Source organism: Juglans microcarpa x Juglans regia, chromosome 8D (genome assembly GCF_004785595.1).
Source record: "Juglans microcarpa x Juglans regia isolate MS1-56 chromosome 8D, Jm3101_v1.0, whole genome shotgun sequence".
NCBI classification, from domain to species: Eukaryota; Viridiplantae; Streptophyta; class Magnoliopsida; order Fagales; family Juglandaceae; genus Juglans; species Juglans microcarpa x Juglans regia.
In genome coordinates, this window is record NC_054608.1 from 30,532,215 (window position 1) to 30,555,447 (window position 23,233).

The window sequence follows — 23,233 nt, forward strand, 5'->3', positions numbered from 1 at the left end:
TGTATTTTTTCTTGGGAACTGGTGGGAGAGGACCTGTGAGAAGTGTTTTTCATAAACCTTGAACACTTCACCACAAAGGATAGACAGCGTACCTTACTGTTCTCTTCACTAATGTTGAGAAGGACATCTATAACCAGATACTTTTCTCATCTGCATACGTTCGCTAATCATTTGGTCAAATATGTCTATTAGCTTACCAAAGTGAATCATCGTGAGATGCCTTATGCCTTGGTGATCGACCTTCCTAAGCAGTGGACGAATTTTATGAGTTGTAGAAATCTGAGCAGGACGATGGGTGGGAAGGAGAGAGAGAGAGAAAGAGAGAGAGAGAGAGAGAGAGAGAGAGAGAGAGCAACGGATGAGGGGGAGAGAGAGGAAAAGTGATGGAAAAAATAAAATATTGTGATCATCTGTATGTGATTTATTGTTTATTTTGGTGCAACCTATATGTGGCAGTGTCTTATTCGTGGGTGTAAAAGAAATTATGCCACCCGACCGGCTAGGAGTGTCTCTCTTGACTCTTCTATCTGATTGATTGATAACTTGATGTATGCTCAAATATTCAATTGGTAATGCAGAGTCTTTAACCTCGGGCTTAAAAAATAAAATAAAATATGGGAATGACATCTAAAAATCTATTCATTACCATTTCTCTCTATTTTCATTGAATGGTGGTAAGCTTTCATCTCATTTAGTTTAAACTCTTAGACGATGGACATGATTGAGATATGTTTTTGCACTAAAATTGCTATTGTTGTGTTGGTTGCCAAAATGATGAGGCTTGCAATTTGTGTTTTATTTTAAAGGATTACAATATGTTCTGATGACAGCTTTTTGACTTGTGTCTTTTTTTGTTATCCAATCTTTGTTATATGGTTTTGTATGTTGATAAAAATATATTAAAAAATATAATCGTGTTGGAAATTGCATATATTTAAAAAAAAATTATTATTTGTAATATTGTGATAATTTAAAAGTATTATTGTATCTAGAAAAAAATTTGTATAAAGTGTTTACAAAATTAGTAGAATGTGATATTTGAAAATAAGAGAAAAGGATAAGAATTAGTAGTTAAGAATGAAAATAGAAGTGAGAGAAAAAATTAATAAAGAAAGAAGAGAAAAAAGTTATTTTAATAGAATAGGAAAATTATAAGAAATGAGATGTATGAAATTTTTGAAAGATGGGTAAAATTTAAGATAAAATTTTAAAAATAATATATTTTAATTAAAATTTAAAGAATTTTATACAAAACCAGATGAAATGCTGTTAAGTTAAAGGTACGAATGAATCTAGTCAGAAATCGGTCCTTGATAGCACACGGCACACCTGCCTAACGTGGCAAACCGGATTTAAAATACACGTCACGGTTCGAATCAAATTCACAGTTTGTTGCTTCTCTCTCCCGTTCGGAATCTTGTCTCTCCCCCTTCGTAGCTTCTCTCTCCTAGAAGTCCCTCCGTTTTCTCTCCCCCTTCGCTGCATCCAGATCTCTCTCCACCCCTTTCTCTATCTCTCTTGCAAAACTGTGGTTGTTCATCTTCATTCATCGAAGGGAAATCACCCGTGCGTCTAGAACTGCGGCCACCGTCACGGTAAGTTTCTGTTTCAGAAGCATATGAGTTTAGGTTCTCTTTTCTATAGCTCATATATTGTTGTTGTATTTTTGTATACTTATAAAAAACAAATATATATTGTTGTTGCATTCTCTGGCTTGGCAAAACGTTCAAATTTCCTTTTCCCTGAAAAGCATATTCCAAAACAAAATTAGCGTTTTTATCAAAGTTCTATTTTTTATTGTTTATCTAGTTCTTTCTACACTGGTTTCTCATTTGGAACCATAGAAGGAATTCCATCACTACTATGTAATTTACCTGTTGTTGAGGACCCATTGGTGAGGCCCCATTGGTGAGGCATGGTTGCTGATTTTTTTTGGAAACCAATTTGTATGTAATTTTAGGTTGCTGAGGCTATGCCATTGAGGCAAGGTTGCTGATTTTTTTTTGCCCATCAGCTGTTTGATGGAAGTCCCGAACCAGTTTCTTGTGTTTTTTCTATTTTGTGCTCATCAGCCCACTTTCTAGGTTGAACTTTGAAAGCTGAGGGTCGAAAATGTTGACATGTTGTAACTATTGTAATAGTTTCTACTGATTCGGAAAAAATATAGGGCACATGTAAATAGTTGGATATTTTTTCTATGATTTTTGTATGGATCATATGCAATGTCCTACCCTTTCTCTGTTTTGAAAATTTCTCATTAGTCCCAAACAATGAGAAATAACGTCACCGTCCAATGGAAATTTGTAGCTTATGATGAATATATGAGAATCTGAAAAAAGTGAAAGCTTTTTTTAGCAGAAATGGTTTCAGTTGTTTGTGTGTAGCTCATTCTAATTCTGTCATGAAGAAACTTGCACTAAACATTATCGGAACAGTGCACATGTTTGGATTGTTTGTATTTACATCCTGCAAGTCCATCGATCAGCTAAACAATTTTATTGTAAGTAATCTGTTTAGTTACCACTTGTAGATAAAAAAATAACTACAATCTGTTGAATTTTTTTGCTATAGGATTGACACTCATCTTGATTGGTTGTTTGCGCTCTGTTCTTCATAATTATACCTACAGATACTTGCAAAAAAAATACACCTAGAGATAAGTACACTTTGCACCCAGTAAGATGCAGAAAAAACAAGCATGTTGACACAGCAGTTTATTTAGCTATTCCTTTCTAACTTCTAAATGTATAGCATGCACTAACATCTTCCGAAAAGATAAATGACATAAACTCAGAGTAAAAAACAACATAAACTCAGAATCAAAAACTCAATTTATTATATCCACTTTTCAAGGAAAAAAAGGGACACAGAGAGAGAGCCTAAGTCACTTCCAGAAATTGCTGCATATGTGTTCCAGCCCAAAATACAAATCACAACAAGATACAAACTACATGCATATTCCTTCAAATGTCACTTCCAGAAATTACAATATCTGTTCCAGTCTAAATACAAACCACAACAAGATACAAACTACATGCATATTCCTTCAAATGTCACTTCCAAAAATTACAATATATGTGTTCCAAGCTTCCAGTCCAAAATACCTATCACAACAAGATACAAACTACAACATCTTCAAGCTACAGACTTATGATTCTAGTTTCTACAAACTACTCCACAATACATTGGTTGGGATTAGCAAGAAATTGGCTGGGATTAGAATTTATATTAAATACACTGGTTGTGAAATCATCGGGTTAAAAATGTAATACCGTTAATAATATGAGGGCTTTCATCAGTTGTGTGTGATGTACCTCCAATATTCTTCTCACTTTCGGTACTATTACGCACGGTTGATGACTTACTTAGGCATTGGGGGGTCTCTTCAAATCTTCTAAACGTTTCCGGATTACTCGACAAAGGGTTGGGTATAGTTGGTCCAAGAGGTGGCACTGATGGATGTTGTAATTATGTAGCTGTGTTAGTTTATTGCTAATGCTAATGGAACAAAGGTTGAAAAATAAATAAGTCTACCTTGCTAGTCTCTTCAAATCTTTTCAACTCCTCCAGATTGTTGAACGAAGGGTAGGGTATAGTTGATCCAAGAGGTGGCATTGACACATGCTGTAATTATCACACATCATGAGAATATTTTCCCAAATTAACATAGGCACAAAATTTTTAACAAATTCATCTACCTGGCTACCCAATGGGTACGGATATGGCATTGGATATGTATTTGGAAGAATCATAAATGGCAGGTAGTATGGATTGATGGTCGGATATCTCTATAATACACAAATAAACACTGCATTAACTAAATGGAAATATCGGATACAAAGACGTATCCAAATTACCAATGGGTATCATACTTGGGTTGATGACATCGATGTAGAAGGCTTGGGTGGCGTTCTATCTTCCTCTTTATCCATCATGCTATTTCAACTGAAACTGCAGTAGTAGTTTAGGAATTAGCAACCATGTGCATTTTTTTTTTTTTTTTTTTTTATATCACAAGGCTAACATATTGTCTATTTGCAACTAAAATATTTTAACTGAAGATGCAGTAGTAGTTTAGAAATTAGAAACCATGTGCATTTTTTTTTTTTTATCACAAGGCCAAGATATTGGCTGTTTGCAACTAAAATAGGAAAGGTTATCAAGTACTTGCAATATAAAAGGTCTAATTATTCATAATGCATGGATGTAAAAGGTCCAAATCCTTCCCAACCTTTTCCCTCTCTCACACGCACCTAAGTAGACACACACTTTGACTTTTTTAATGAAGCATTACCTCAATTATCCCCAACATAGTACAAAGTCTAAACAGTGTCTCCAGAGCTTTTTATTCTGTTTTCCAACATTTTTTAAACATGTATGTCCAATGAGAAGAAATCTAAAGTAATATTGGTAGAGATTATGGTACTCATCTTTCCTAACTAAGAGCTTCAATTTTTCCATGTTAAAACAGTCAACACAGTCTAAGTCAGAAATATTACACAAAGATAATATATTTTTCCATGTAGTTCAAAAAAATACAATATATATATATATAGTAAACAAAAACTGGAAAATAAAATGATAGGTAAAGAAGGTAGATCTCTCAAACAAGAATGATGGTATGGATGTCTCAAGCATCGGAGCTTTTGAAAGCTACACAAATTTTACCAAAAAAAGCTCTGGAGAGGATGCAAAGACATTTTTGATCCAAATCTTCAACCCAAAACTAGTCTTTCAAGAGCTACAACTTTAGAGAGTGGTGGGGGGAGAAAGTGGCGAATGGTTGGCTGGCTGGCGGGGGAGGGAGGGAGATGAAATTCGATTAGAACCTGGTAAAGAAGAAAAACGTGTGTATTCAAAATAAATTGGGTAAAGAAGAAAATCATGCGTTTTAATTTAGAAAAAATATATATATTCCACGGTGGCAATAAGTGTGCGGTGTGAAGAGTCTTACGGCTTCTCTGTAGACTTAGGCTGCGTTTGGATGTTGAGTTTAACTCAGTTGAGTTGAGTTATTTATGAATAGTAGTGAGTTGAGTTAAGTAGTGAAGAGAGTTATGTGAGACCCATCTAAACTGAGTTTAAAATGTGTTTGAATGTTAAGATGAATTTAGTACTTTTATGAAAAATTGAAAAAGGTTATGAGTCTCACGTGTAAGAAAGTTTTGAGTTGGTATGAGTTTAATAATTTGAGAGTTGAGTGTTTGGATATTAGATTCAACTTAAAATTAGACTGAGTTTATCTAAGCTCAGTAACCCACCGGAGCCTACTCAGAAGGTATTGGTGGAAGGGTATCTTTTTTAATAACAAAAGACATGCATGTACTTTCTGGGAAGAGTTTTGCTACACAATCTCCACCACACTCCACACTCCACATTTTTTTAAATTTTTAAATTTTTTAATATATTTTTTTGAATTTTTTTTGAATTTATTATTTTTAAATTATTTCAAATTTTTTATTCATTATTCATATAATAAATATTTGATAAAAGAAAAAAAATAATAAAAATTCAAAAAAATTCAAAAAAATATATTAAAAAATTTAAAAATTTAAAAAAATGTGGAGTGTGGAGTGTGAAGAGGCTGTGAAGATTTATTCTTCTAGGAAAGGCCGAAACCAAAACAGTAAAAGGGAACACAGAGGCTTGCGAGAGAAGGAGCACCATGCGATACTGAGGGAGATCTCAGTGGGGGCTTACTGGAACAGTGGAGGACTAAGGGAAAGTGGTTGACCGTTGGTTTCTGAGAGTAAAATCGAGCACTCCCAACTCCCGTCGGTGTGTTCTATGGTGGTTTCTGGCGAGGCAAGTGTTTGGTTTGCTGTGAGGGGCTATGGGTTTTACTTTGTAGCAGAAAATTCGATTTTTACTTGAGGAAGGTTCTGGCCGTGAGGGCTTGTTGGCGTAAGCGGGGAAATTTTGTGGAGGAAAGAGAGAATTTATAGGTGAAGATTCCGGCGTGTAAGTCGGTTACAAGTTAGAAAACTATCAGGCTAAGAAATTACCCTAGAGAAGATGGCGGCGTGAAGGTGCAGCACGGCATGAAGGGGAGGGAATTTTCTTAGTCATTTAGTCTCACCCAAAAGAAAAAATATAAAATAATAATAATAAAAAAAAACTAGATCAATAATAATAATAAGAATGATAATAAATCTAATCCTTAATTTAGAACCCATATGTTACAATAAATATGGATTAATTTATCTTTTTATTATTTGTTTAATTTATTTGAGTGCATATTGAATATCTCCATAGTCATTTAAGCATGAGTTTCTGATGGTCATGTGGCCTCGTTTGTTTTCAGAGATGAGATGAGATTTTTTTAGATTAAAGTTAAAAGTTAAATAAAATATTGTTAGAATATATATTTTTAATATTATTTTTATTTTGAGATTTGAAAAAGTTGAATTGTTTATTTTATTTTGTATGGGAATTTGAAAAATGTGTAATGATTAGATGAGATGAGTTGGAAAGTTTTCTGAAAACAAACGAATCAGCGGATACAGATTTGCAAGTTGTTTTTGTTTGGTCATCCATATTCGCCTTACGACTGATGGAATAATTTCTTGTGCTAAATGGTAGAAGCAATTGCTACTAGCGCAAAAAGCTCGTCTTATTGCATAGATTTCAATTTGTTGAGCTTGCAAATGGTATCTTTGATGCCATGAAGATGTATGTATTGTGGACTTGGTAACTTGAATATAGTCCAGGCTGAATGTATGATAGTTGTCTTTCATTGAATCTTCAACTTCCATAGCTTGATTCTACTTCTCAGTTGCATATTTCCGTCTTTTTATGGCCGTGGTGTTGACAAGTGGTTTGGCCCTCAGTGTGGTGCTACTGCATGCCCAGTTTGGGGTTTTTTTTTTTTTGGGGGGGGGGGGAGGGGGCGTTGGCGTTTCACTGTTGTGGCTCTCCCAATGTTACCTTAATAAAATAGATGTTAGTTTTTGTATGTACTTTTTCAAACTTTTCCTATACTGGCAAAGGGAGATTCCTCTCTTATATTTCTCTCTCTTCGATTTTGAGCTGGTTTCTTGTTATGGATATTGCATGAGGAGACGTTTTGGCCCTCCGTCAAATGAGATTTTGTGCCTTTAGTTGTCCTAGTACTATTGTGTTTGATGGCCTTTTATCTTGCTGTTCTTACTTTCACCTTTCTTTGTATTTAGTTGCTTTTATGGTCATATTTCGAGTCCTTTTTATGAGTTGCTATTGTTAGCTGAATGGGAATACGTTGCTTTGTGTGCCACTCTAGTTCACGTGGGTCTGTTGTTTTGGTTTCCAAGTTTGTGTTATTTTATTCTGGATTAGGAGGTTTATTGTAATAGAATAAGTCTTTTATGAGCTAGTATATAAAATCCATGTACTGGATAATGAAAAGTCAGTCAATATAGAATTGTTATGTGTGCTAATCGTGAGTATATTGGAGGTCTGGGTCCCTTCATATGGAATCCTATTCTCTATATAACATTTCATTGAAAATTTCATCATAGGTCGTTCTAGAAAGAAGTAAAGCCTTTTGCCAGCCAACTTCTCTCTATTTTCATGCCTGATTATAAGATCACAGTCCCAAGCTCATTACATTTCCGTCTCTCTTTTTTTTTTTATAAGAAACTTTATTGATTGAATGAAACTAGGCACAGCCCATGTATACAGGAAGTATACAAAATCCGTCTCTTTTTTTAACGGCTGTGTGTTTTCCATATTAGCGGTGTGCACCTAGTTTATGAGTATTGACACTCTTTTTGTATACAACTATAAATGATTGAAAGTGCAAACTCATGCAGGAAGGAGAAGAATAGGGTTGGAAATGAGCTCTGAGGCATTGCAGGCTGCAAAGGTGTATCGGCAACTTCTCAAGGCTGTAAAGAAGCACATTGCACAGGAAGACAGCAAGAGGCACTTCAAGGAATATGTAACTGAGGAGTTCCGCAAGAATTGTGCACTATCGGACTTCTTGTCTATTCGGCAGAAAATCAAGCTTGCCAATGACTACACCTTTCTTCTTAATAGTGTCCACCATCACAAGGTTGTCCCTTTTCTCCCTTGCCTTTTTTTCCTTTTTACTTTGGTTGTTAAATTGTTGTTGTTGGATAGTAATCATAAGAGCAATTGGTTAACCTAAATTTGTGGCATCCAAAGCCTTAAGCTTGTGTTTTTACATTTTTGTCCTAATACATTGTATCCTAGTGTTATTTGAAGACTCCCCTAGGGTATTTTTTTTCCCCTCAACAGTTTGACAGACGTTTGAAGTAATCAGCTTCTTTGAATCAAACACAAACACCCTTTTAAGATGATGAATGTGTGCCTGTTTTAAATGTGATGTACTTCTTTTCTTGGTTATGGGCTATAGCTCCAGTTTTTGTCTGCATGAGTCTCTTTCTATTTATCTAGCAATTCATTTTTTGTTGGTTGTAGATGAACTTATCAAAAAAATGTGTAGAAGAAACTGTGAGATTTTTTCCCCATTTTAGTTCCAATGTTGAATTGGTAATGGTTGTGGCAGGACCTACTGTTCTCATACAACATTGCTGTGGATAGATCGGATGAAATGAAGAGAATACTTGGAAAATCTGCTGCAAGCGTGGGTCTTCAGCTTCCAGAGGTTTATCAGCCTTGATTCATGGTTGTTTTCCATGCCATTCATTTCCTGAACATAATTGCCCTTTGTACTGTGATTTTTTTGGTTGTAGCAGGTTGCAACCAAGTCAAACCTAAGGTTGTATACCCTCTTTTCTCATCTTGAGACAAACTAGCTTAGCTTTTTCGCTTAAGCTGGATGCTGGAATAATGGTATTTACTGCCATATATAAACTCTTATATTATTGGAAAATAGGGATAGAGGTAATCTGAAACCCACTTTTCCTGAGATCATCATTTAAATTATTTTGGTTATCCTTGAAGTCATTGGAAGAACCCATCCGCATTATGATATTGTATTTGGTACTTTCAAATTGTTGATGGATGGATTCCTAGTAACCCATTGATAACTGTTATCGTTTGAATGAAGGGTCTATTTTGGTTAAATTTTTCTAGCTATAATTTTCTTAGAGAAGTGTTTCAGACAGTCACAAATAAATTTTATAAAATTAAACTAACAAACTGATGTTATTTTATGTAATACGTTAAGTTTGTTTTACTAATTTTATAATCTAGCGTTACTACATCAAGTCAGGTTAATTTTTTTTTTTTTCTTTTTGTGGTTAGAGTATTTTTCATTTTCTTATCACTGATGTGTCAGATGAATTAGCATACAAATATTTATATCTCGATTTTTTTACTAGTTGTGACAAATTTCAAAACAAATGGTATGTTTACTCTTGAAATCTGTATAACTTGTAGAATAAAAAAAAAAAAAAAGTAATGTTAGGTATAGGTTTCAGAATAAGTCTTGCACAAGTCTTTTGTTAAAAAGTGAGTTTTAGGCTCCGTTTAGATTCAGAAAGTATCTCATTTTATCTCATTATTATAATTTTTTTAAATTTTTACACAAAATATAATAAATAATTTAATTTTTCGAATCTCAAAATAATAATAATATTAAAAAATAATATTCTAATAATATTTTTTTAACCAAAACTGCTAAGTACAATCGGCACGTACAAACGTGGGGTAACTGGCTAACTTACGTGGAAGTGAAAAAACTAAAAAAGTAAAATTGAACTTAAAAAGCAAAGAAAAAAAAAATGAGAAGCCAAAAAGCTGAGTTTTTCTTCTCTTCAAGTGCTAGCAAACCAGAGCAGGAGGGTATTCCCCCACATAGCAGCTTCTTCTGAAGGCCTACGTGAGAGTGGATCAAAATGGGCCTTTCTTTTCTTCTTTGATAGCTGGTCATTGGACGATTCATCATATTTCTCCAATCTCTTAACAACAGCATAAAGTGAGGCCTTTGGACGGATTTGGCTCAAGATGGAACAAGAGAATGGTTGAGGGAGCTGCCTATCAAAACAAATGAACTTGATACGTTGAAGCATTTCTCCACCAAGAAAAAAAAATCATCCTTTAGATTTCATCATTAACATATTTTTTTTCAAACCCATTTCTTAATTTTTTTTCCAAACCCATATCTAGATTTTTGCCAAACCCATTTCCTAGGTTTTTCTTGAACTCATTTTCAACGTATTTCTATTGTTTCATTTTTTTATCTTTCCAGATAAATCACTGTTCGTTGATGATGGCCGGCTGTGAGTGCTCCCAAACCCAAAATGGTTGTTGCAGAACAGAGTTGTATCATGTATTTTTAGAAAAATCCACTCCAGTCAGCCATATAATGCAAGCAAAAAATTTGTAAAAAAATATCCATTAGAATCAAAATCCACTGACTATAGAAGACGAAAACTGGGTTGTGGCGTCGTGGGGCGGTGACTTCATGGAGAAGATGACGGGGCTTTATGGGGATGTAGAAGACGAAGATAATGAAAATAGTAATTTTCGTGAGGATGGGGGCGAAATGGGAAAGGTGGTCACCAGAGCCCCTTTTGTCTTCGAGAGAACAGAAACGGTGTCGTTGCATTTGCCACGTCAGATGCGATGCCGCGAGGGTTCTCCAGGACGGTTGCGAGTAGTATTTTTCTTTTTTAACTTTCATATAAAATCATATCATTTCATTTCATCTCATAATTCAAACCAGCCCAGAGGAAATAGTAGATTTTTTTTTTTATAATTTTTCAAAGTAATATCTACTTTTTTCACAAAGAAATTATATGAAACTTACCTATTCAAAATTTATACAAATCATTTATAAAAAAAAATAAAAAATGTTAATAACAATGAATCATTAAGAACTAGTATTAGCAATAGAGCGAGATTGCATTCTACAACATTATGCCAAAAGTTGCACAGAAAGCAAAAACAATATTTAGGTTGCGTTTGGATGTTAAGTTAAGTTAAGTTCAGTTGAGTTCTTTATGAATAGTAGTGAGTTGAGTAGTAGAGGAATTTATGTGAGGCTCATCTAAACTTATTTTAAAGTGTATTTTGATGTTAAAATGAGTTTAGTATTTTTTTCTGGAAAATTAAAAAAGATTGTGGGTTCTACATATAAAAATATTTTAAATTGAAAAAGGTTGTGGGTCTCGCGTGTAAGAAAATTTTGAGTTGAATGAGTTTAATAATTTGAGAGTTAAATATTTAAATATTAGACTGAATTTAAAATTAGACTGAATTAACTGAGTTCGAGAATCGAACACAGCCTAATCTCCAATCTAGCAATCTTATCATACACATAACAGAGAGTATAAATATATGAGAGAATATAAGGAGCCAAACCCACTTGGTTCCGAATCAAACTCACCATTCCTTTCATACGAGTCAAAAGGAAACACATAATGGCTGAAAATATTACACGTAGCAAACCCCTTGCCATCGTGGCACTTTGAGACCCCTTAGCTATGACATCTGTTCCAACTGACTTTGGCTTTTTCATACCTCCTTGATCCTTCCCTCCTCCTCCTCCTCCTCCTCCCTACTATACACTAATCTTTTACTAAATCCAACTCAAACCCATTTTCCACAGTAGATATCTCTTATCAAATTCTGCAGAAACTCCATAAAGTTTATTGCACAAGTTCCATCAAACTCTGCAGGAATTCATGGGCTCAGAAACTTTCCTGGAAGTGATATTGGCAATACTCCTACCACCTGTTGGAGTCTTCCTGCGTTATGGCTGTGGAGTAATTCCTCTTTTACAAACCAGAATTTCCTAATAAAACCAATATATATGCTGATCTGTACCTTTGATCTCTTTGATTGCTTGCATAAACTGTTTGTCCTTACTTTCTTTGTTTGTTTTGGAAATGCAGGTGGAGTTCTGGATCTGTTTGCTGCTAACAATATTGGGATACATACCTGGAATCGTATATGCCATCTACGTGTTAGTGGGATAGCCTGGCTCATGACGATGTTGATACTAGTATGAGAGTTTTTTTTTTTTTATGTGACATGATCTATGCAGTGTGGTTGATGCTTTCAGAATAGCAAACTTATGGATGTTTTGATCAGAGTTCTTCATTTTCTTATGTTTACCATTTACAATAATTTGAGTAATGTAAGTCCGGATAGTGAGATGATTTTAGATAAAAGTTAAACGTTGAATAAAATATTATTATAATATTATTATTGTTTTGAGATTTGAAAAAGTTGAATTGTTTATTATATTTTGCGAGAAAATTTGAAAAAATTGTAATGATAAGATTTAATGAAATGAGATTAGATTAAATGAAACCGTTTCTGTATCTAAACGGAACCTAATTGTTATTTTTGCCTTGACCTATGAGCTGAAAACAAATATAGTCACATTGTATATTGAATGTATGCCAATGTCATCTTCTCAATTGTCATGAGACACTCAGTCTCGCGCATTTCAGTTTGTGAAATTTACTTTTATCGGGTTTGTTTTTCATGTCAATGTCAATCTAAAACTGAAAAAGCAAACACTAGTAACTGTGGGCAAAGTAGAACATGCAATGCTTGCCCTCAAGACACCTTACGTGCAAAAGAAAGAATTTTAGTGTAGAAAACTCAGACGCAAGCTCAATGTCTAGAAGACACATACAGCGCGTGGCATTGGCTTTTTTGAAACGGGTTATCCTAAAGTATTACGTAAGATAAGATAAAATGAGATAATTTTAGATAAAATTTAAAAATTAAAAATTGAATAAAATATTATTTTTAATATTATTATTGATTTAAAAAAATTAAATTATTTATTATATTTTGTATAAAAATTTAAAAAAATTATAATAATAAAATAAGATGAAATAAAATCGTTTCTGTATTTAAACTGCCGACTTTTTATCCCAATAAATTTTCTAGCTTGAGTTTTACGGGGAAAGGAATGAGGTTGGGTTGGATTGGATATTTGGATTGGCCAAAAAAACCCTGAAAATACAAGCGTTTTCTTAATATGTTATTGGATTTATGTTTTTCTATCTATCTAATCAACTTTTACTTAACTAGTTTCAACTAAACCAACCAATAGTGGTTAGGGTGGGTAAAGATATAGGTTCAAAGGTTGAAATTTAAAAAAAAAAAAAAAAAAAAGAGAAAAAGAAAACTACAAATTGCGATAAAGATATATTGATATTTACAATTTTAAAATACGTAAGTTTTATCTATTTTTTTAAAAGTATTATTTACTATTAAAAAAAAAATTTTTTATGTGAATTTTAATTTTACTTACTTTTTAAAAAATTAAATGTGTATAATTTATATATCTTAAAATTACAAATATCATCTCTCTTTATTTTTTAAAACTTGTCGTGGGGTTATATGAAATTCTTTAATTACTCATTATAATAAAATAGATAGACAAAGTGTGACAGATGAAAGAATATAAAGTACTATAGTTATTTAATTAAGAAATGGATAATGTGGCTAAAAAAAGTAAAATTTGTTTTGATTTAAGTTTTATTGCACGTTGAGCAAATTTAGACCTCTCAGTACCTTCCTTCCCCTTCAAACACATTTTACATGAACATACTGTTTTGATGATTTTTTTTTTTAAATTTATTTTAATATAAAAACATTTTGGACAGAAATTGAAAAGAAATTTAAGATAATTTTAACAACTTTATAAACACTTAGTGGATTAAAATAAATAAATAAATAACTCATTTTCCAACTCCATATTATTATTTGTCTCGATTTTTGTAGCAAAAAATCAAAATAACATTCGTAATAGCTCGTTATTAACATCTAAAATTGACATAACAAGTCGGAAGGAAAGGATGAATCATTCTCGGCCCACTATGATGATATAAGCCTCGATCAGTGTGGTGTGAAGTTCCCGACAGTGATCCATTACGGTTGTAGGGTATCCATACGTACATCCATAACAATTAATAGTAAATAAATAGAGAGAAAATAAAAAAAGATGAACACATTGATTTACATGGTTCGACACTGGACCTACGTTCACAGGAGTTCGTGGAGAGAAAAATTCACTATAATATGCTTGTTTTATAATCTCTCATGATCTCTCATACTCTCTGTACAATGGAGATTATAACTCTACTTGCTGGAGGAGGACTTCTCACTGGAGCTCCTACTATCATGTTGAAGAAGTTGAAGTCTCGAAAAAACCTGGCCAAAAGTCCTCTAAAGTCGTTTGTGTTCGTGCCTTTTATCTTCTATCCATTACTTTACGTTCATTCACCTTTTCTTTATATTACATCACCCATTTTCTCTATTGACACTCTGCACTCCCTCAATCACTTGTCTCCTCCTCCCCTATCTTTTTCTTCCCTCCTGATGAATTCTCCCATTGGGTTGGACCTAGAAAATATTATGGACATGTTATATTTTATCCCTTCCACTCGTATAAAACATAACAAAACAATTTTGTTCTAATAACTTTTTGTGGTCATATGAACTTTCACACGAGTAAGATTAGATACAATCTCAGGATAAGTGCATAAATCACAATTTTTTTAAAAAAAATACGCTCCGCTATTGAAAAGATAATCTTTTCACATAAGTTTAAGATTTATTCATTTTTTTTTCTTTTTAAAATGAGTGCAAAAAATTTATATATACTAAAATTACAAATATTATTTCTCAAATCCAATAACCATAAAAAATTAATATCCAAACAAACTTTCAATCTTGGCAGCCACTTGGACAAAACTCAATTCAAAATAAATTTGAACTCTTTTTCAAATTTCTCAAATATTAAGAAAATTCACTTACCAAATACGCTCTTAGTATTTATACCTTTTCAAATGAATTAAGCTTATATCAACTAGAAAAACATTAGAGGTGTATTATTTATTTGTTACAAGTTTTTTAATTTTTAATTTTTGAAAAACTCTTATTAATAGTTAATAATTTTTTTTAAAAATTTAATATTTTAAAAAAACATGTAGTTTGACTACAATAGCATTCATATTCAACGCAGTTCCCTCTCCCTCCCTCCCTCCCTCTCTCTCTCTATCTCTCTTCAAAGTGAGTTTAGTCCTAAAGTCCTCAGTCACGTAACGCAATCCAAACTTTCCAGCCGTATCTCTCTCTCTCTCTAGAATTGAATTCTCTCTCTCTCTCTCTCTCTCTCTGACAAGCTTCAAAGTTCAATGTCAGTCTTCGTAGCCCTTCGCCCATGCTGCTCCTTCCGATCCCCCGAGCTTTAGAACGCGAAGAAAAATGGTGTTTAAGGGGCGCTTCTTCTCCTCTTCCTCTTCCAAGAAATCCGACTCCTCCAGCGCCGACGGATCCAACTCCAACTCTCCCCGGTCCATCGCCTCCAACTCCAACTCGCCCATACGATCCGACAAGAAAAAGTCCAAAGCTTCCTCCTCTATCACATCCAAAGACGACCACCCCTCCGGTACCAGAGGCTTGGCCTCCGGTTGCCGACAAACTCAAGTTAAGGATGGAGCCAAGAAGAAGGATTCCAAAGTTAAAGAGACTTTAACCCCAAGTCAAAGCCCATCAAAACCCGGCTCAACTCTGGGTTCGGGTTCGGGGGCGAGGGCCAAGAAGGAGGTAACGGCGGCGGAGGCCCCGTCGCCTGTGTCTCCGATATTGGCGTCGTCCCTGGGATTGAATAGGATAAAGACGCGATCGGGGCCGTTGCCTCAGGAGAGCTTCTTCGGGTTCAGGAGCAGCGACAAGGGCTCGGCTCTTGGCGCCAGCAATTTATCGAGGCCAGGCAACGTCGGCGCCGGGTCTGGTTCGGGCTCTGGTTCCGGAAGTGGGGGGAAGAAGAAGGAGGCTGTGGGTCCGAGTAGGATGATGGGGTTTCAAGAGCATTGGGTTGATAATGGTAGCAACTCTGATAGTATGTCCACTGGAAGTGCACAATCTAGAGACCAGAGTCCCAATGTGATTGCGCGCTCAAGGTTACAGAATGGGGAGTCTTCCTCTCAACCAGGTATGCTTTTTGTTGTTGTTATTTACTTGTTTGAAAATGACTGTGAGAGTGTTTTTCGTATTGTCAGTTGGATTATTATGGCATTTCATATGTGTGTAGCTATCTGTTTGTGTTCTTTCATCAAGTTTGTATTTCGTATCCTTTCAGAAATCGCCAGATACGAGTGGAATTCATTTCCTCCACGTCCAATTGAGAATCTAGCATTTTGTTTGTCAAGAAGTTATGTAGGTTTTATGTTTTAGTGAAAGAGGTTGGAGACCTGATTTGTAAAATCAAGCGCCTGTCCAATGAATTACTTGTCAATATAGTTGCATCTTACGGGCAGGGATTTGCTACACATAAGCCGGTGTGATAACACACCACTTATAGTAGGACCCATTATAAGTTTAAAAAGATCAAAACACCAATCATTTTTTAGCATAGCTGAGTGGAAAGCTTTCACATCAACGTTGTATTGGGTTTGTAAAAAATAAGGCTTATAAATAGATTTTCTCTTGTTGCTATAAAGCCATTTAATCAATGTGATTAAACGCAGGAGTATGATGTCTTCTCCAATTTCTTCATTCTCTATCCCGTCAATCTTCATTATTGGAGCTGGGTTTTTAACAAGAAAAAAATGGAAGTCTTAAAATGAAATGATGAAATTGTAACAGAAGTTGATTATGAGCATTGGCTTGGTCTGTTGCTTTATTGTCATTCAAAAGACATACAGATGAAGAGTTGAAACACAAGAAAGAACTGGAAGAAGTTTGGGAGATAAGAAGGAACAGGAAGTGGCAAAGCCCGTATACACATGAAGTATACAAAAGAGACACCTAATTACATTCTAGAAGGCTGAAAAGAAAGCAAAAACTCATGAACATTCCCTCCCTTTAAAACTATAGCAGAAAACCATTGAATCAAAGAAAATACAAAGAAGTTCCATAATTCCCCCACGACTCTCTCCTTGTTAAAGCATCTGCCATTTCTTTCCATCCATATACACCACAATAAGCACAAAGGAACCATCCTCCATGTCACTGCCAGTTGAGAACTATGATGATGCCTATGCCAACATGCTAGGAGCTCCACCACACTCTTGGGCATAACCCAATTCAACCCAACTCTACTAAATATACCAGCCCATAGCTCCCTCACAACCTTGCAATGCAGAAAAAGATGGTCAATCGATTCACCATCGTTCTTACACATATAACACTACTCCATTACGATCATCCCCCGTTTCCTTAAATTTTAAGCCGTCAAAATCTTTCCTAAAGCTGTTGTCCAAGTGAAAAATGCGACTTTGGATGGCACAGGAGCTCTCCAAATACCCTTCCATGGAAACACAATGGGCTGATGATCTGTCAGCACCTTATAGAAAGATTTAACAGATATTTTTTTACTTCCCGAATGTTTCCACATCATTCTATCTCTCCCATTTCCTCTTATCCTCTTGGAATAAAGCAAGCTGAAAAAAACCTGATATTTCCTCAACTTCCCAATCTTGCGCATTTCTAGAAAAGATCACATTCCAATGCACTATACCATTGGCACATCTGAGACAGCGGTCTGCTGGTTTCCAGCCAATCTGAAGACACCTGGAAAAACAGAAAAAAGGGCTTTCTCACCACACCATTCATCAAACCAACACCTTCCACCCCTTTCTAATAAATTTCCAAAGGCTCATGCCATAAGACCCCCTACCCTCCTTGGAACCCCCCCACCCCCCCCCCCCCCCCCCCAAAAAAAAAAAAAAAAAAAAAAAAAAACCAATACAACCATACTTCTGACCCACAACCATTCTCCACAACGAAGTTCCTTCCAATTGCAATCTCCCAATTCCTTCGGATTGCACACTTTTTGCCAACTCACAAGATGAAATTTATTCTCCTCACTCATGCCACACCACAAAAAGGCTCTAAATAGTTTTTCAATCCGATTGGCCACCCCCCAGGTAAAGGAAATAAGGAAAGAAAGTACGTAGGAAGATTGAAAATGGTACTTTTGATAAGAGTTAATCTCCCTCATTTTGATAGGTAGAGCCGCTTCCAACCTGACAACCTTTACTCTACCTTTTCTACAACGCCATCCCAAATATTTTTTGCTTTGAAAGAGGCTCCCAAAGGGAATCCGAGATATTTCATAGGAAGAGCAGTCACTTTGCATCCCAACAACTTGGCTAGAAGGTTGATATTCTCCACCTCCCCTACTGGGACCAATTCCAATATATCCAAGTTCATCTTGAGTCTCGAAACAACTTCAAAACACAAAAGAACAACCCTTAAAGCTTGAATCTGTCCGCTTTCAGTATCACAGAAAATTAAGGTCTCATCTGCAAACAACAAATGGGAGATGGATAAAGCCTCATTATTAGTGTTACCGACTGGAAAAACCAGCAAGAAAACCTCCCCTAACAGTAGCCTCCACCATGCGACTCATGCCCTCCATTACTGCACCAAAGAGAAAAGGAGATAACGGGTCTCCTTGTCTCAAGCCCCTCGAACTTTGAAAAAATCCACAAGGTTTACCATTAACTAAAACAGAAAACCGAGTGGTCGAAATATAATGTTTAATCCAACCACACCTCCATTCTCCGAAGCCACATCTTCTCAACATATATAACAGAAAATCCCAGCACACGTGGTTGTAGGCCTTTTCCATGTCCAACTTGCAAAGGACTCCCGGAATGCCATCCCTCAACCGGCTGTCCAAATACTCATTCGCTATCAAAATTGAATCCAAAATTTGCCGACCCCTTACAAAGACGTTTTGAGATTTGGAGATTATTTTATCCATCATCAAACTCATACAATTTGCTAACACATTTGAAATGATTTTATAAATCTCGCCTACTAAACTAATAGGACGGAAATTTTTCAACTCAATGGCCCCTGCTATCTTCGGGATAAGGGCAATGAAAGTATCATTAAGAGACTTCTCGAACTTGTGACAAAGATGAAACTCATGAAAAACCCGCATCACATCATCCTTCACTGTATCCCAACACTCTTGAAAGAAAGCCAAAGAAAATCCATCCGGGCTCGGGGCTTTATCTTTGCACATACCACTCACCACCTGCTGCACTTCGGCTTCCTCAAATGGTCTCTCCTAGCAACTTGCTGCACTAACATCCAGCGGGTAAAAAAACAAACCATCCAGTTTAGGGCGCCACACCACAGTCTCTTTGAGAAAGTCTTCATAATAGTTCACGATATGGTCTTGAATAACCTCTAGGGATTGGTGCACCATGTTACCTGATTGGATCACCTCAATCACATTATTACGCTTGTGGGAATTTGCCATTTTGCGAAAGAATTTAATACATTTATCGCCCTCCTTCAACCATGTCATCCTTGATTTTTGTCTCCAAGAAATTTCTTCCATCAACAAAACCTTTTCTAACTCAGACACCACCTCAATCTTTCTCAACGAAGACTCCTTAGTGACCTCCCCAACTTCTAGAGAATGCAACTCATTCCAAAGAAGATTTTTTTTGCTCGTCCGTGTGTCTAAAAACCTCAATATTCCACTTCTTTAAATCTAGTTTAAGGGTTTTAAGTTTACCAGCCACAATAAAACTAGGGGTACCGTGAAAGGAATAGGAAACCCACCAATCCCTCACCCTCACCACAAAACCAATTGTTTTTAGCCACATTTCTCAAATTTCCTCACCCTCTCCACAAAACCAATTGTTTGTAGCCACATATTCTCAAATTTCCTCACCCTCTCCACAAAACCAATTGTTTGTAGCCACATATTCTGAAATTTGAAGTAACACCTACCTCCATGAATGCCCCCACAATCTAACAAAATGGAAAAATGATCAGAGCATACCTGTGACAATCTCTTCTGGCTTAGGTCCGGATAATGTGCCTCCCAAGAAGTAGAAACTAGAAATCTGTCCAACCTCGACCCCCCTCTACTATTCGACCAAGTGAAAACCCCCCAATCAGAGGAAGATCAATCAAGTTAAGATAAAAAATCAGCTCTGAGAAGTCTTCCATCGACCTTGTCAAATAGGTAGCCCATTTCCTCTCACAAGGGAAGCGTACAACATTAAAGTCCCCGCACACGACCCAAGGTAATTCCCATAAATAATACAAACCTGCCAGTTCCTCCCACAAAGAGCTCCTTTCTCGATCTGCATTAGGTCCATACACATTCACAAGAGCCCACCTCCACCCATCCTCAATATTCTTGAAAGACTCAGACCCAGCCACTAAATAGTTCCCAATGCAATCCTCTACTAACTCCACCACTATCAAGTCCCACATCAACAACACCCCTCCTGAAGCACCCAAAGAAGCCAAATAACTCCACCCCACACAAGAACAATCCCATAAACTTCGAATAATATTTCTGTCCACATAGCTCAGCTTAGTCTCTTGAAGACAAACAATATCAACTTTCCAACTACGGAGAATGGATCGAATGTGAAGTCGCTTGTTAACATCATTGATCCCCTTAACATTCCACGATAAGATTCTAGGCTTCATAAGATAAACAACTCCCCGCCCCTTCAACCTTTCCCTCCCAACACTACTCTCCTTGTTATCATAATTAATAGAACAAATCAATCTTTTCAGCTCTCTATCTTTTTTGGCTGTTGACTTCAACGCCATTGGTCTACCTACTTCTATAGCAACTAAAAGGGCCTTAAATTGTTCTTCGAAGCCTTCACAGGAAATGCCCATACACCCTTGTAACTCCGCCACCTTTTCATCACCCAATCCGAAGATTTAGGAACTAGTGGAATAGCACATAGTGGAGTAGGACTACCCAACTCATTTTTATCGCCCCCATTCTCACAAACCACCATCTGAAAGCCAGTTGACCTCGCATCCCTTGTAGCTCCACCACCTGTATCAGCGCCCTTCTATAAGCCATCGGACACCACTTCCCTTGAAGAGCAAGCCGTCTGCAACTCACCAAGCAGCACCTCTGTTGTGCTCTTGAAGCCGCCAATGACCATTCCACCCGAAAAGAACTGGTCACCCAACCATGGGACAAGCTCCCTCATGGGTACCTCCACCACCAGAAGGCTGGACTGCACTGAGAGCTCCCTAATCTCCCTGTCAAAAGCATCCCCACCTTCGAGCTCTTCTAACAACTCCCCCTCGATTTCCTCTCGCCGATGTGATGGTACCGAGCCACCAAGATGGTTGTCGGCGACAGTTTCTGTGTCGGGGCTGGGTCTGGCAGGACACATATCTGCGCCGTGGGAGAGCAGCTAAGGCCCTGGGCCAAAATATCGGCCGACACCTGAGTCTTCTCCAACCAAACCCATTTTGGGCCTAAACCTTGGCTCGGCCCAGGTCCCTTTGACGGCCCAACGTAGCCTTTAGACCTGATACCAATGTTTTGAATACCGTACCGGACGCCGTACCGGTCAAGGCACTGGAACGAAATATTTCGGTACCGGTACCGTTTCGGGATAGCGTTTCGGGATAACGTTTCGGGATAGTCGATATATGAATAAATTATATATATAAATATATATAAAAATTATATTCCAAAGTAATAGTCTATATATAAATAAATTATATATAAATACATATATATAAATTATAAATAGTCTAGTCTAAATTGGGGGTTAAAAAATAAGCTTGTGGTTTGAAAAAACGAAAAAAAAAAAAAAAAAAACACAGTCCGAAATATCAGCTGGTACCGGCCGAAATATAGGCCGGTACAGGCCGAAATTCAGGCCGGTACGATCGGTACCGACCGGTATGGCCGGTATTTTGGCCGGTACGGAACAGGTATAGTACATGTACCGGCCGGACGGCCAAAACGAAAAATTTCGGCCGTACCGGCCGGTACGGTACGAAATTTAAAACACTGACTGATACTCCCCATCCCCAAGCCCAAGCCCAAGCCCAAGCCCAAGCCCATCTGCAAAGCCCCCTTCCCCTTCACACACTGTTTTAGCCAGTGTATATTATCCTTGAGGTATCCCACTTGTTGTTCCATTTCAGCCAACGCCTACAGTAGCCTTACCTCATTTAGACCCACCACATCCTCGTCACCCCCTTCGCAGCTCTGCACCTCAGTCGAAATAGAAGAGCTGCCTGTACCTGGTAGACCTGCCTTCTCTGCATGCTTCATGGCTCGAGGCATCTCCATCTGCCCTTGGAGTACCTCTTTGTAAGACCGAGAAGTCGACTGATGTGCCGTGGACAATGGTGGAGGCACTCGTAGAGGACCACCTACTCTTCCAAGCTCCTTCGACACCCCTGCCTGTTTCAACCTACCCATGCCACCTTTAACTCTGTTTTCCTCGCACGCACCAGGGGATGAAGATAAAAGCTCCTTCAAGGTTTTGCCAAAATTCCTCCAACCCTCCCCCTTCCACCCTTCTGGCACAACGATCAGACCTTGCTTTTTCTTGTGATCGAACTTCAATAGAGAGAAGAACCTGCCATGGCAGTTGTGATACCTTTACACCATGAGCACCTGGTTCCCTTTTCTACGAGTTCTAAGAAACTTAGAGGATCCCACTAAAGCCATGAATTCCCTCACCATTGAAGCCAACCACATAAGAGCTTCATGATTGATAGAGATATATTTCACCCCGCGGCTACTACTCTTTGTGATTCTCCACCACAACTCGTTCTCCCTCTTAAACGCAAAAGTCTTGTGATCAATAAGAACATTTCTGCATGATCCCATCGCAACCATCCAAACTATGAACAAAAGAGAAACGAAACACTAATCACTGTAGTAATCTTACGCCATTAACAGAGCACCCCCATGATAAGATTCTAGGCTTCATAAGTAGGCTTAGAGCTCATTTGGATAGTGAGATGAGATGAGATGGTTTTAGATGAGTTGAAGGCTTCGTTTGGATCTTAAACCCATTTCAACTCATTTCAACTTATCATTACAACTTTTTCAAATTTCAATACAAAATATAATAAACAATTCAACTTTTTCAAATCCCAAAATAATAATAATATTAAAAAATAATATTCTAATAATATTTTATCATCTCAACTTAACTCAATTCAACTCAGTTCAACATCCAAACACAACTTATAAAATATTGTTAGAATGTTATTTTTTAATATTATTATTGTTTTGAGATTTGAAAAAATTGAATTGTTTATTATATTTTGTATGAGAATTTGAGAAAGTTGTAAGGATGAGATGAGATGAGATGGGATAAGATGGGTTGAGAGTGTTTCTGTATCCAAACATGGCCTTAATTAATTACTGGTTTCTTGTTATCTTTGTTCAAGTGTTGATAATGTATACTTTTTATAAATCATAGCCTCGCGTTGTGTTTTACTTCAAACAAAATCGGGGTAATCTCAGTACATTTTCATTTCAATTTTTGTTGGTTCCATCACTATGCATTTGCTTTTACATTACATATATTTT

General features: G+C 36.5%; 3 protein-coding genes across 9 annotated transcripts in view; all 3 read left to right on the forward strand.

Annotated features, from left to right (window-relative positions):
- Nucleotides 1-1,476: 1,476 nt before the first annotated feature.
- On the forward strand, nucleotides 1,477-8,898 carry LOC121243284. 2 transcript variants are annotated; one of them, XM_041141380.1, is made up of 3 exons: nucleotides 1,477-1,628; nucleotides 7,791-8,032; nucleotides 8,510-8,898. In XM_041141380.1, the coding sequence occupies exons 1-3, from the start codon at nucleotides 1,619-1,621 to the stop codon at nucleotides 8,621-8,623; spliced, it is 366 nt and encodes a 121-aa protein (XP_040997314.1). In that variant the 5' UTR covers nucleotides 1,477-1,618; the 3' UTR covers nucleotides 8,624-8,898. The 2 variants fall into 2 exon arrangements, with proteins under 2 accessions (XP_040997314.1, XP_040997315.1); XM_041141381.1 differs by lacking the exon at nucleotides 1,477-1,628 and adding an exon at nucleotides 5,814-6,029.
- A 2,408-nt stretch (nucleotides 8,899-11,306) lies between these two features.
- Nucleotides 11,307-12,006, forward strand: LOC121243148 (salt stress-induced hydrophobic peptide ESI3). The gene is made up of 2 exons (XM_041141217.1): nucleotides 11,307-11,675; nucleotides 11,805-12,006. The coding sequence occupies exons 1-2, from the start codon at nucleotides 11,595-11,597 to the stop codon at nucleotides 11,886-11,888; spliced, it is 165 nt and encodes a 54-aa protein (XP_040997151.1). The 5' UTR covers nucleotides 11,307-11,594; the 3' UTR covers nucleotides 11,889-12,006.
- Nucleotides 12,007-14,929: 2,923 nt separating this feature from the next.
- LOC121243146 (probable serine/threonine protein kinase IREH1) overlaps nucleotides 14,930-23,233 on the forward strand; it is a 30,663-nt gene continuing 22,359 nt past the window's right edge. For 5 of the 6 annotated variants that reach the window (XM_041141212.1, XM_041141211.1, XM_041141214.1 and 2 more), the window contains exon 1: nucleotides 14,931-15,871. In XM_041141212.1, the coding sequence (XP_040997146.1) occupies nucleotides 15,142-15,871 (730 nt within the window). In that variant the 5' untranslated portion in view covers nucleotides 14,931-15,141. Of the gene's footprint in view, nucleotides 15,872-23,233 lie in introns of all 6 variants that reach the window. The other variant, XM_041141215.1, reaches the window with a different exon arrangement.